The sequence below is a fragment of the Chlamydotis macqueenii genome, chromosome 4 (genome assembly GCF_036417535.1).
Source record: "Chlamydotis macqueenii isolate bChlMac1 chromosome 4, bChlMac1.mat, whole genome shotgun sequence".
NCBI classification, from domain to species: Eukaryota; Metazoa; Chordata; class Aves; order Otidiformes; family Otididae; genus Chlamydotis; species Chlamydotis macqueenii.
The window spans coordinates 26,155,390-26,170,794 of NC_141559.1; the positions used below are offsets into that span (position 1 = coordinate 26,155,390).

Below are 15,405 nucleotides of genomic sequence, written 5' to 3' on the forward strand. Positions count from 1 at the left end.
CCCCTCAGGCGGCGTCGCACCCCACCGCCCTCCTCCTCCTCCTCCCGCCCCGCCTTCTCCCCTCGGGTAGCGGCTTAAGATGGCGGGGGCGGGCGGGAGGCGAGGCCTGCTGGCGCCCTGACCCCTGCGCCGCCGGGGGTGTGGGCGGGTAGCGGTCCGCCCCGGGGCCGGGCTCCGCTCCCGCCGCGGCTGGCTCGGGGTGATCGGGAGGAAAAGGGGCCTGGGCCGGACGGGGGATTTTCACAGGCCGGCCCTCTCCCAGCCTGAGAGGCGCGGCGGGGGTGCAAAGTCAGTTGGTCGTTTTAGGTTTGTGGGGTTTTGTGGTTTTAGTGTTTTGGGGTTTTTTTGTTTTTTTTTTTTTTGCGGGCGGGCGGGGGAGGGTCGTCTCAGAGGGTGACTGCACTTCAACTTAACCTAACCTTAAAAAAATGTGATAATGTGACTAAACATATATGTCCATCTAGTATTAAAAAAAAAGTTACTGTTCCTCCTTACTTTCTGATGTACCTTATGGAAACATTTAATTTTAGTAGGGCTCAGAAGGAAAGGAAATGCAGATGATCTTTCTTCCCCTTCCCAAATACAAAAGCTGTCACTTCTAGGTAATAGACCAAAATTTACTGTTTCATAACCAAAAATGAACCTGGAACACTGCCCCAGCTCTAGATTAAGTAACTGCTTGGCAAATGCAGAGAGGATCCTCAGAGATGGACCTAAGATTTAGGCTGGTTTACTTATCACTTTTAAGGGGAAAACCTTAAAAAAACAAATAAATAAATAAAACCAACCCCCCAAAGCTCCCAATTGATTTTCAGGGTAACTTCCTTCTCACTGTGAAATACACTTACTGCACTTTCTTCAGTTGATCAAGAAACCTACACTTTAAATTCCTAGAAAGTATTTAAGTGTTGAAAAATGCTACTGGATAGTCTTCAAAACCACTTACTGCCTCACTAAAAGAGAAATGCACTTGGAAAAAACAGAGACACCACCTTTGAAGTAACTTCCCCAAAAAATAAGGATGCAATGAACAAAGGATGCTTACCCATTAAAAAAAGATGCTTGTTTCAGGGTTTCGGGTTGTTTGTTTTTAAAATAGTTCAATAAAGACATAGTTCAATAAAAACATTCAATAAAGATAGTAGCAAGTGGCTCTTAAAATCATGGCTAGACTATATTAAAAAGGTTTTATTGCAATTATACAGAAATGACAAGTACTTTAGAAATACATAAAGCTTCAAATGGTCAAGGTCAGTTTTCCTCCAAGCAGTTAAGGCAACTGGATACAATCTCTCCAGTATAAACATGGATATTTTGCTAGCCATGGATGAAAAACTAGAAAAACTAAGATCACAGATTTAAATCAGCAGAACATAGTGCAACATTTTTTGTCCATATTTGGCAGAAATTGTGGTTAATTACAACGTACACCAATAAAATGCATCTATTAGAAAAATACAGAAAAAACAGATGAAAAATTATCTGAGCCAAAGACATTTTAAATCTGAGTCTCAAGGAAAGCTTAAGTTCTGCAGTCTGAAAATAAGAGGCTAGGCTATTCAGCACAGCTGAAACACATTACTGGTTTTGCCTATTTTCTTTATAGAAGAGTAATGTAGCCTCACTTCCTTCTCACTCAGTTGAGAAGTATCACTAAATAAAGAAATTCTCCCCTTGCCTCCATATGCAGTTCAAAGATTGGTTTCAGTGGCATATGGCCAATTCTAGGTTGCCCAGAGATTAAGTTTAATATTAATTTTGATAAAAATGAAACTATCATAGTTTTAAGTGAATTTATTGATCAAGTGTAAACTTTGCTCTGAAGTGTCATTAAATGGATGTTTCTACTTAAACATAATAGAAGTTGTTACAATAGTAAAGTCAGGGTTTTTTTTTCCAATGAAAATTAGAACAAAATAGCCTCTTTTTAAAGAATAAAATGAACAGCAAAAAATAACCAAGTACTTTGCTAATATTTTGCATACACCAAACAACTACATATACACGTTTTATCACTGTAACGCTTGCCTTGGAAATCACTCCTCCTCAGTCCTAGTACCAGTATAATAAAGACCACCGCCATTTCATTCTGCACTTAAGGAAAATCCATTCCTATTTTGCCATTTTGTGACTCTTAACAGGTAAAACAACCTCCATGTAACAGTAGACAAAAATGCACCACAGTAAAGACTGTCATTAAAGCTAGTTTGGTTTTTGATTGTTTTGTTTGGTTGTTTTTGTTGTTTTTTTTTTAAAAAAAGACTAGAATAGTTCAAATTAATTCATATTTTTTTTTAAATATAACCAAGTTACAGAGTTAGGGCCCCAAGTATAAACACTGGACATTTAATTAACACAGTAAACTCTCAAAAGTAATATAATATTCCTTTCTCAAACTTTATTTTAGCCTTTGAATTCTATCAATACTTAAAACTGTTGACCAATTATTCTATACAATTGCTGAGTTAGCTCCCATTCTCTTCAAGTATGGGCTGTGTTTTTATGTGTGTTATTTAAGCTTGGAGGCAACTTCTGGATTTTTATTTCCACAGGCACTTTATTGACAAAAACACTCTCCTTATCAAAATAATATTGAAAATACTTGAAAATTCTGAGTTAGACTACTGCACTGACTGTAACTTACAGCAGATGCTAATGCTAAAAATATGCTCTCAGTCAAGTGCATGTCATGTGCTTTCAAATGTTTCATTTTTGCAGGGCATTTAAACATGCAGCAATTTATCTCTTAATATTTCTGTAAATATTGCACTTTTTTGTAAATTAAAAAAAGACAACCAGTTTTCTCTGAAGCATCTAGTAATTAAAAGGAAAGATATTTCCATGTTGCTTAAACTGTTCTGGATGACTTTTTTCTATATTTGGCTCTTCCAAGTGTCCTACAATTAAAGCAAGCACTGAGACAAGTAGCAAGACACAGTACAGGCTGTTGTCACTAGACCATCCACCTTCACGCAATAAAAAACCCCAGACAGCCCTGCTTCTATACTAGATGGTGAGTTTGTTTCTTTTTTAAATGAAGTTACTCTAAGACCTGGAATATTCTTTGCACTGACAGAATTTCCATAAAAATAGAGAAGCTCATTTATTTCTTGAAGTACTAAGTGCAAGTGACTCAAGGTAACTTATTCCAGTATATGAAAGATAGCAGTTTAGTGACCAAAACCTCAAGGTGCTACTACTTTAGAGCAGAGAAAGTGTGCTGCAGTGTTCCAGACCATACCCTTGTATGCGCACCCTGCTCGCTCACTAGTGTGTACCTGGACATGGGACCCACTCTGCATGTTCACATGTCTGTATCAGTTAAGAGCACCATACTTATTTCAGAGTTTACTGCAGTAGGATTTCCAAATGTGTTACAGGCACTTTTAAACTGCAAGTTGAGATGTAAGGGGTCTTTAACAAGAACTAAAGGCTTTGTATTCTCCATAGAAAGTGTAGGTACTGCTGCCCAAAGATGCCTCTGGAAAGATTTGGAAGTGCATTGTCCTTCATTAGATGCAACAAAAATTATAACCAAGGGGTGGGGGGGGAGAAAGAAGTAAGAAACAATACCTTCTGCACCAGCAGGCACAAGATAGTTTTTCATCTTAAGAGAAAGTTGCTTGTGAAGCTTTAAAATAAAGCTAGATAATTACTTTGCTGTTCCCACAATCTAAACAACCCTAGTTTAAGGTTTCTTCATGTGTTTTTATGATGTCCTACTGTGAGTTGTCTATCTTGATAATTATGTCAAGTTCCACTTCTGTTCTTTAGATACAGGTACATGATCATGTTCCTTTACAAGTTTGGTTTTCAGAAGTTTCAGCAAAAGATAGATCTACACTGCATAATCAGTGTTCTCTTAATAGAGTTCTGTCCATTTCACATCCTCTCTCTCTGTCTCCAAGGCTTCAATGATGATAAAGCCAGAGAATTATTTTAACTATTAACCTATGCCTTAAATCCTACCCAATACAATTCTTATATTTAGGCCAAGTTTCAGAATATCAGCTATCCTAAGCATGTATGAAGGTTTAAACTTGGATGTGTAGTCTAGACCCATATACGTTCCTAACATTTTCCTGCATTAAAAATAATTACTGTAATATTCTGTAGGTTTTTTTTATAAAACACAAAGGTAATTTATATAAAAAGCATTTGGAACAGGCTTAAAATGTAGAGAAATTTTGCTTTATTGAAAAGGTGTCACAACAGCTTTCCTTAATGTTCATGGGTAAGAAGAGAATACCAGCTCTTGATAATTTTTACGAGATCATTAGCACCATAAATGGACAGAGGTTTTTGATTTTTGAAGATGTATGTGGTCATGTAAGTAGTCCAGCAAAGTATTGCAGTTGTTGGTACACACGCTGACTTGTAAAATGTTTAGACTTGTACATGCTGTGTAAACCACACAGGACAACTTCTTTAACATGTTTTTACCAAATTCATGGTCAACAGTGCAAGTGATCATGACAGATAGCACCTTTGGACATAAAAAGCTACAAGATGCTCCTATTATTGCTTTTTTTAAATTACAGCTAGTGCAATATTCTTTACACAGTGAACTTAGATTGCAACGTCTTCCAAATCACAGCTCTAATAACTCATAGTATAAAGCAAACATAACACTCAGTTGTCATCCACTTAACCAAGACAGCTAACCTGCTAGAAAGCATCATCCTGAACGTTTTGCAACATAAAAGCCAACTCTTGCTAAGTATGAGCAATTTCTGTAAAAGTGAGGCCATTTGCAAACATCAGTAGAAACTACAGCACAAAGGGTCTCTAAGTAGTCTCATTTGCTATAGTAGTGTTATGCTGTACAGCTTCTGCAGAACCAGACCCTAAAGCTCTTTAAAAAAGGCCATGTATTAGCTCCTTATCATGCAAGCATTACAGCATTCCTATATTACCATCTAGGGTTCCTCATCAACCAACAGCTTCTCTTGCCTAGTTTTTCCCAGGTTGGATATATAGCTTCAATTAACGTATAGAGCTAGAGTCAACCTAGGAGAAATCATGCCAGAAAAGCTGTCAGCTGATGAGAATGACACCATGTTGCAGTTAAGTGACATCCTGTGCTGTTTTTACAGAAGTCTTCAGAGTTCTCCTCAAAGTCACATGGAAAGCACAAGAACCACAAACCATCAAACCATTATTTCCTCTTTTACTTTCAGATTCCTTGGTGTGACCCTGACCTCACAAAACAGACAGCATTTATCTTTTTCAGATCTCACACATGCTCTCCTGAATCAGGAAAATAAACAGAAATGAATATACTAAACATTTAAAGAGCAAGAATTGATTCCTGAGATAAAAAAGTATGCCCTAGGATGTTAGGTTTTGTACTTGAAATAATTTCAAGTTTCAAATTGTGCAAAGATGTGTCTGACAAAAATACCTTTTGGCTTTAGTTCTAATTTTGGAGCCTTCTCAAATGTAAATCCTATTTAGAAGAGGCATTTAATAGAAGCAGATAAAGTAAGACAAGAGCCCAAAGCAGCCTAGGCTAATGCATAAGCAACATTTTAGTGGCAACAAACTATGAAAAAAGTGGAATGCAAAACCAGTTTTTACAGGAGTAAAAAAAGCACTGACAGTAAGTTACTCAAAATGGAAAAAGGGTTGGAGTTTAGTAATATTGTTTAAGGTCCATATACAAACACTTCACTGGTGGAGATAAAAGGAGGGAGATAAATTTCCTCTTGATACTCTCAGCACTTCTGCCATCTCTAATTAAATTAATAATAATAATTTAAAAAGCAAACAGACCCACTCATTTTAAATGCAATTCACATGCTTTAAGTAACACCAAATCATATACTCCACTGAAGTAAAACACAGCTCTCTGATGACTGGTTTTACAGTGGTCTGCCTTTTCCGACCCTCTCGTGGTCTTCTGGTCATCTTCACTACACTTTTTAGCTATTGCCACCTTTGGTGTTGTGCCCTCAGCCTGAAAGGAGCTCAAAAAAGACAAGCAAAGATGGCTCACAGCCTACTATGTAAGTACAACCTAGCGTGTCTTCCCAGAGAAGCCTCTGCGTACTGCATCCAATATCACATAATGCCACCCACAGACCCCGCTTTCCGCACACACATGCATGCATGGTGCCTGGGTCCCCAGCTACTCAAAATGCCTTTACTTCAGACTGGTTTCTGACCACTTTTTTTTTTTAGTTAAAAAAAAAAAAAGACAAAAGTCACCTTCAAACACATTTCAGCAAAGTTATTTTGTGAAAATTAATCTCAATTGGCACAAAGGAGATTCTTCTGTAGTAAGCCTTTGCAGTTTCACAATGCCTCCTAAAGATTGTGCAGAGGACAACTACAAGAGGTTAAATTAATATTATATAGGCATAGCTTGAAAGAAGAGCATTTCTCCTAGAAGAAACCTATACATAGAGACTTTAAAAACACCTTAGGCACTGTATACAATGGATCTACATTTTTTTCTATTGATATTTACCAGAACTAAAACCAGTTTTGACTAACCATACAGCATGTAAAGGACAAAAACACTCAACTCCTCATCTAGGGGAAGGACTGGGCCAACCAACACAGAATCATTTGAAAGAGAGTGAGCACTAAATGTAATAGTGTAATACAGCATCTTTTTTCCACTATGATATGGATGAGACAGCCTGTAGCATGCAGCCAGTATCATTTGCATTCAAAAGTCAAACTACTACTACTTCCAACAAGAGCTGGTTTGCCCTTTCCTCCTACCTGGGTTTCATCTTTAAATGTTAGCTGACAGCAAACAACCACAGAAAAACTTCTCATAGTATTTGCTGAACTTCAAGTCCTCTGAAATCAAAATATTTTCACTGAAAGCAAGTAAATTCCTGAGTTTTTAAGTATAATTTTCTCCAGGAGAGAAGGAATCCTCAAACCAGTATTTTAGATACACACTAGAGACTGCACAATATCATTACTTCATCTTAAAACATCATTCAGGCATTCTAAGTGTTTTGTTATGAAAGTATCTACCAAAATAAAAGATGAGTACTGAACTAGAACTTTTGCCTACAGTATTTAAGTTACCTGTATCTAACCTGAAATTCTTATGTGCTTTCTAGGTTGATAACATTTACTCAAATGATTAAATCCCCAGAAACTTGAGGCAGCTAGAAAAAGCTTCAGTATGTTTCAAGCATTGCAGCAGTTTGTTCTCTTAGAAGCTATTAGTGACAGCTTGGAGGAATAGCTCATGAAAATTGGCTAATCATATTTAAATATTTTAATATCTCCAAGCATATCTCACTGAGTTGGGTTTTATTTTTATATTTTAAGCTACGGATGGGAACCAGCACAGACACACATCTGTACTGTGGAATGAAGTGGTCAATATTGCCTGTTTTCTTAGGGTTTTTTTTGTAGCACTATTACACAAACAATTTAATTCTACATTATTTAGAAGTTAGGGGTAAGTTCTACGTAGCTCAATTTCGTGTAAAAAGCAATATATGATCATCTAATTCAATGTTTTAATTTTCCTTCCTTTTTCTTTGTAAATAGAATAAAAGCCTTTGCCTTCATTCTCAGTAATTTTTTTTTTTTTACACTGAAAAGCATCATTAAGTAGCATATGAAGGCTAACTCCTAAGAAAAGTTACTTCAGTGGCACACTAGGGTATTTTTCTCACGTGCACTTAAGCAGCAACACTCATTTGAATGGTGTCCACCAGAAGTATTTATTTTTAAGACCCTTTTGCAGTAACTGCATTTTAAGACATTGATTTTACAATGCCTGGTATAGAACACAAATTCAGAAGTGTTCAATCGTGAAGTACCACACTAATTTTATGTGCCTATATAGGACTTCTAAGTAAGTCGAAAACACATATATTAAAAAAAAAATCAAGATGACAATGCAGCTTTGCAGCTGTTAAGTCTGCCAGTAAGAAAAGATGGTTCCAGTACCTCTGATAGATGGGACATGTTTTCAAAATTACCCCAGGAATCTTTAAGACAGTTCTTTTAAGTTAAAAAAAACAGCTGTGGGAAAATTTATTTAAAGTGGAAAGACTTCACCTTGCACTGAAGTTAATGGATCTGATCTCTAGAACTGTAAACCATACTTCGTATCTACTGAAATGAGAAAAATAATTTGGGTTTAACCAAACGACTTAGGATAAATTGTTGAGCTAGATACCAACGATGGGAGAAAGCCAGAGTTTGAACAGATTCTGATTTAAGATACAGATAAGTGGATTTGCAATAATCCAATTAAAAGAATTCTCTCTCATCTCTTAAAATACATCCCAGTTCTGCCTCTGCTACTGAGCTTTATTTCTGTATTATGTGAAGGCAGTGTATCTTGACATATAAGTACAGTCTTGATCATTTTTTTACTCCTTCCTTCTCTTGCACTCCCTTTTTTAAAAAAGGAAGTAAATCCAGTACTAGAGTTCATAACAATGTTTAGCATAGCTTTCTGCTACTACTCCATCTGTAGCTATCTTTCAAAAAAACAGTAAATGTTTAACATTAGTACCATTTACGGCCACATGGGAGTGCTAAGCACATACCATAAAAATGTCAATTTACAAGTGGTTTCAAGTATATGTTAATGATTTCTAGCATTGGAATTGATCATCTGTAGCATCACCACATAGCAGTGCATTTCCTTAAATGCTTAAGTTAACCTTTTAAATCCAGGTTTAAATTTAAGTTAGGCATTTAAGAAAGCTTGTTTCATAAATGCAAAGCACCCAAAAGCATCTAACTCATACTGATATGCCAGGCGTACAAGTGTAGGGCCTATTTTATTTTTTTTTAAGTGTCTGGAAGTTCAACATGTAAATACTCTTCAGTAGAGCAAAGGAGCATTTTATTTATGGTCACAGTACAGGTGCAGTTCATGTCACATCTGTAAGAAAGATTATTATTTTAACTCCAGGAAAAAATAATTACAGTGACATACTGCAAAACATTGAGCACATACAGCCCAAGACTACAATCAAGTGATCAGTACCTTAAGTGAAGTTTAAGTTTCTCCTGTTCATTTCACCCACTGCAATCCATCCTTTTTCCTCCTAGGATGAAAGCATGTTTTCAGCTTCATAGTATTTTATATATAATGATCACTAAGTTCTTAAAATTAATAACTTTTATGTACCAGCTGTGCTTTGTATTGGATGAACTGCTACAGCAGTAGCATATACCATTACTTACCACATTACCTTGCATACAGGCCTAAAGAGTCTTCAAATACATCTATACCCTGCAAGCTTGCAAAAGCAATCTAAAGCTATCGAAAGAGTAAAGAAATGAGTTTTTCTGCTGGTTAAACACACACACCATTTTGAGGTCTTTGATACAAGGGAGAAAATTTAAGCACTTAAAGGAAGGCCAAGCCAGAACAGGAATAAACTATTTTGAGCTAGGGCTGCCATTTAAACTTTACTTTTGTATTACAATGTAAGTTTCTATCAAATTCAGCAGTAGAATGAAAGCTCACATTGCTCAACAAAAGCATAATCTTTACTTGGTTCTATTTGATCACTTTCATATTTTTTCCTTCTAGAAACAGGAGTAAGTGTAAAAACCCCAAACACCTCATCCTGCATGAAGAAATTCTACATTGCAGATATATTACAGAAATCCCACTGAGACATGGTGGTTGTTATGCAGACAATTAGCTATCTGGACTAACAAAGTACTTATTAAGCCACCAGATGAAAACCACTGTTTAAGCTCCTTACTGGAACACTTTTCATCATGTTATTTTCAAGTCCTGGTTACCACTAAATGAAATGCATTCACAATTTCTAAAAGATGGTGTTACTACAAGTGGCTTAACATGACCATATTTAAGGTATCACAAAGCTTAGAATTCAGCTCAAAAAAATATTATACTCTATGAAGTAGTATTGATATAACAAGTATCCTGGGAGATTTACAGACTGACATTGAACAGACTCATTTATATGATACAGAAAACGGACTTTCATAAATGTTTTGATACTGGCTTTTTAGCTGCTCAACATCTGCCAGGAGCAGGCAAATGAAGATGTCAGTATGCCCATACACAACTTCCAGGGGCATGTTGTTAAGAGTCTAAGAAGCTTATTTTAAATAACAAAACCAAACATCAGCAGAATGTCTGTCTTTCTCAGCTAAATTTTACCAAGGATGTATTGTAAGGAACATTGTTTATTGTATTACTTTGATAATGCACAAAAATATTTGAAATGCACATTAATAATATTCTCATGTACAACTCATAGCAATTGATCCTCTTAACTGAAAAAAATCATATTTGAATACTCTATTGCATTTTATAACTTTGACTTTTTAAAAACAAGCTGTCATTATTTAAACTGTTCACACTGGTCACTCAATTCAAGATATTCTTAAAATAAGCAGCATTTCCTTTATATTAGTATCACTTCAACAATTAACGATGTTTTATCTTTGCTATCAGGTTTTACTGAAGATTTGAAAATAAAATTGAGTTAACTGCAGAAATTAATACAGAACAAACGGTTAAGCACGGTATGCTGATTTTCTACTTTGCTTTCCCAACAATACAAAACAATGAAAATCAACAAGAACCAGGTAGCTGTTAATTCATGGTTTTGTTACATGTTTGCCACGGTGATTTCTCACATTCTCAGCCAACTTGCTTAAATTGCCATTTTACTTCGACTGAAACCCTGGAAAGAGAAAGAAAAAAAAAAAAGAATCTGCATACGAGTTCTACCACAGTGTCATTTAATATGAAATGGTTTTAGGTAGTAATTGAAGAAATGCTACTGTTGTAGGTATTCACCTTGGCACTTTAAAAGTTTAAATTATGTCCCAGAATCATGTGCCAATTGGTAAAAAAATTCAATGCAGAACTACAGCTCCCAAGCAAACCTGCTACACAGTTTCAAGAGATAGCTACTAACCTTAAAAGAGTTTATTGTAAGTATAGCCCCATTTTGGACCTGGCCTTGCACTCTTGAAGCAGGTAAGATCTGTAGGACTTTCGCCTGAATTAAGAACAGTATGATCACTCTTTCCAGTAAGTAGTTTTGTTTAATATGTGTTTAACTACACAGCAGGTGTGTGCTTTTGTGTGTATATGTATGTTCATACACCAATAGGCACTGTACAGCCATAAACAGAAGGCCAAACTGCAATTAAAGATTGACTTTGAAACTGTGTCCTTTTCTAAAAATAAAATTTTAAGCTCCTTGAGCTCTGTCTGATGTTAGCAGCTATTCCTAATTTGCAAAGTCATCAGTTAGCACAACAGTTTAAATATAAAATTACTAATAAAAATGTAAAAATTGGTATATAGTAGAATATATGGGAGATAATGGTGGCAAGTAGTATTTTAGGGTCATAATATATTCATACCCACAGAGCGTAGAAAAGTCAAGACTCGCTTCCAGCTGTACCAGTTCACACAAAGGCCTTACCTTCATTATCAAGAATAATGCAACAAACCACTTCCTACAATTATGTTATTTTTTTATATGCCTCAGTATGCCGGTATCATGCCTTTACATTTTAGCATCTCTTTGCCGTTGCGCACTCCAGAACTCTGAAAATGAGATTTTTTCTGGGTGCTTCTGTGGATGAGTGATAGTTAGTAATGAAAGTGTTAACGTGGTCTTTGGCACCTCAATCTCATTAGTAAAGCAAAGTCCTGCTCCATTTTTTCTTTAACAAAAAAATAAATCCCATCAGTGGTGCATTCTATTAGCACTGAAGAGTAGAATAGGTCTGTACAGTGTGATGATAGGAAAACACATGAAATGGCAATATGTTTGTCTACAATTGTCTTTCCAGTCAATTGCACAGAAGCTTGGTCCACTTCTTCAGTTACAGTGTAGTCCTCTTAAGAACTTTGGTTACAGCATTAATGTTTTGGTAAAAAATAGAGCAGATGCTTCCCTTCATTTCTTCAGGTAGATTTTTCATTGTCCTCTCCCATCTTCTGAACCCGTGAATACTTTTTGCATGAAGACTTGAAGCAGCTGGGAGGCCAAGATATCGGCCAGGAAAAGCTGCAAGGAACAGAGCCTTGCACATTCTTCTCAAAAAAATAAAATATTGGATACCACCATGCTCGAGAGAGAAAATTTGTCTGTGAAGAGACCTTTAAAGTCTGTACTGGCACAAGCAGGTAAAGAGAAAAAGGAAACAGGCAATCAGTTTAAAGCATTATAGTCAATGATGTTAAGACAACTACAAAAATGCAAAATATTTGCATGCATTTCTGCAAAGATGAGGTGCATTTAGTCTAGAAAAAAAATTAGTACTGAGAGAGTATATAAGTCATAGTCCAAATGTATATGACAAACTGAGCATTTTAACACAAAGGGATGCTTTGTTGCTCTACAAAATTTAGGGAGACAAAGCACTCAAGTCTTTTTGAATGTGAGTCTGTTTAGGTATATCATGTTTCCATTGATGATTAGTAGTTGAAAACTAGATTGAACTTGCTTGAGAGCTATGCTCCTACTTGAAAGGGTTCTTGAAACAACTGTGGTGGATACCTTCTGAACAATGTACTTTTAGTGACATTTACAGGAGAACTGTCACTAGAATTTTAGTACAGTCTAAGTAATTTAGGTTGGTCAGAAATTACTGAACTACTGTTTATTCACAAGCTTAGATAAACAAGAGCTATGCATAGAAACAAAATAGTTTGGGTTGGAAGGGACCTTTCAAAGGTCATCTAGTCCAACCCCCCCTGCAAGAAGCAGGGACATCTCCAACCAGATCAGGTTGCCCAGAGCCCCATCTAACCTGGACTTGAATGTTTCCGGGGATGGGGCTTCCACCACCTCTCTGGGCAACCTGTTCCAGTGTTCTACAACCCTCATTGTAAAAATTCTTTTCCTTATATCAAGTCTGAATCTGCCTCCTTCTATTTTAAAACCATTACCCCTTGTCCGACTGTAAGAGGCGCTGCTAAAGAGTTTCTCCTCAATTCTATACACTCACTACAGCAGTAAAACCTTGACATTCAAAAAATGTTTCTAAGCCAAAATATTAGGAATTTTAAAAATAACTTTTATAAAAGTAAATATTGAAATAACTTTATAACAGGCACAGATCAAAAAGGAACATCTTAATCCATTAAATATTTACTTAAACCACATTGAAACTCCTTACCCAATTTGTTTAAACTTCAATATGGAATCTCTTTTTATTTAAAAAATGAGCTAAATTTAACTTTTGAGCAATATTAAGAAAGGCAGGCTATATATTTATTCTAAAGGTATTTGCCACTCACCTTTTCGTTAGCCATTGAGTGGTACCACCAGAAAAGCCGTGTGGTGATATAGTAAGCAATGATGACATCTACAGTATAGTGTTCATGAGCAACAAGGATACAAATTATGCCAGCAGCACTCATTAGCCAGCAGATTAAGTGATACCACCAGAAATGACGCGGTGAATCTGTGAAATAGGGAGGTAATGGAAAAAACACACAAAAAGCCGTATACATTATTATAGCAATCCAAGGGGAAAGATAGAGATTAATTGAGGCTACTACATTAAAAAAATGTAACTCATTTATAACACACTGGTACAAGAATCCTGTTTTGACATGGGAAACAAGACTAAAGAATTATGCAAACTTACTGAAATGTTATTACTTTCTAAAATCAAAGATGAGTTTGCAGTTAGCACCATCACCCATGTTCTAGTCAGATTAAGTAAGTTTTCCAGTGAAATCACTTCTAGAGTATGAGATGCAGGGGAAGAGAAAAAATTGAGGCAAGACATACACTTTGATTATTTTACTTGGGTGCTTTGAATCTCTGCTCTTTTTACAGTCTGTGCTCAAGTAAACTTATACTCAAGTGTCTAGAATTGGCATAAACTGAGTAGAAATCATAGATTAAACAGGAAGACACTCCATTTAATTCCTAGGTTTTAATTATTTTATTTATTTCAGTTCTATGAAGCAGAATACACTGTACAGGGAAGTACAGTATGTGAATTTATACTCTTTCATTAAAGATTAACAGGTGGGAATGAAGCTGTTCTTCAAAATGCATTTAAACCACTTTAGTGGAAGAGTTCCTCTGCCCTTCTTTCCCCATTGAAAAATGTGTTGGGTGTCACAATGACCATTCATAACTTCTAACAGTCTAATGGGCTTCATTTCACTCTCAGTGGGAGGTTTTGGCACCCCTTGCCTTGTGAGGCAATGGTCAGCCTTTACTTTCACACAGTATCAGCAGAAAAGTTACTGACCTCAACAAGCCTACCCAGTAGTAGTTTGAGAGGCCTGTGCAAAGTAGCTACTGTAGGACGACTTAAATTTTGGTGCAAGTGTCAAAACAGTAAATTCTCTCAACTCTCCCTAGAACACTGCTGACAAATCTGTATCTACTAAATAAAAGGAGCCACATCATCTCAAGAAGTTGATGAAAACAGCCCCAAGCAAGAAAGACATACCAAGGCTAAAAATGTAAATAACTATTCTGGAAAAAGAGCTGAAGTGCAGGGGAGTAAATGAAGCAGCAAAGGACGAAAAGAAAAGCAGAGTAAAAAATCCACTCTGCTAGAAATAAAAACCTCAGAATGCATCTTGTACTGAAGACATCATATCAAAAGTGCAGAAAAGAATACTATAAGCAACCAATAATTCAAAGCAATTATAGGGCTTAAGCCCTTGCTCAGATAACATTTTGCTAATTATATGGGAGGCAGAAACAGGAAAGCTACGCATTTCTCATTCATAGAGCACAACTCCACTGAAACATAAGCCTAACAATTAGGCAGCAGTCGAAGGGCTTATTACCATAATTTTTATGATACAGTTCCTCCAGCCCCTTACGACAGAAGTACATAAATTGTACTAGCCCTGAAAATATTGGGTTATCTGCATCTTTCCTGATACTAAGATATTAAAGAGCATGTGACCAGCACTAAGCTGCAATAATATACACAAAACAAGGTAAATAACAGACCTGTCATTAGGCTATTTTCCTAATACTGCTCTGGTAATTTTGATTAGTTATACATTCCACTTCTCCAGTAACATTCACTTTACGAGACAGACCTAGACCTAAGAATCAGCAGACTAAAGAATCAGCATCTTAAATTGCTGCTTGAAGAATGCCTTGCATCCACAGATTTGAAGTCATATTAAACAGGCATTTTTATACCATGTTTTTTGTTTAAGGGAGAATACAGCACAGCAACATTTCCTCCCCTTAACATTAAAGGAAGGCTTTCAACTAATGCTGGCTAGTCTTATTTTTGTTTCAGTGAGAATTACACATTCCCATGAGCCAAGCTAGTATTTGCATAGTTTGGGACAGAACAGTAGGAGAGAAGATTCCAACCCCAAACATGTGAACTGCACAGGGAACTCCCCGCTACACATTCATGAGCAGCCAAGTTTCCAGGGTAGAAGCACTGCTTACGACACATCAG

At 36.3% G+C, this 15,405-nt stretch overlaps 1 protein-coding gene across 1 annotated transcript in view; it reads right to left on the reverse strand.

Moving 5' to 3' along the window:
• Positions 1 to 9,027: 9,027 nt before the first annotated feature.
• Positions 9,028 to 15,405, reverse strand: part of SGMS2 (sphingomyelin synthase 2) — a 34,588-nt gene continuing 28,210 nt past the window's right edge. Inside the window, exons 5-6 of the mRNA XM_086747506.1 lie at positions 13,247 to 13,413; positions 9,028 to 12,112 (exon numbers count right to left, since the gene is read on the reverse strand). Coding sequence (XP_086603632.1) covers positions 11,909 to 12,112; positions 13,247 to 13,413 — 371 coding nt within the window. The 3' untranslated portion in view covers positions 9,028 to 11,908. The remainder of the gene's footprint in view (positions 12,113 to 13,246; positions 13,414 to 15,405) is intronic.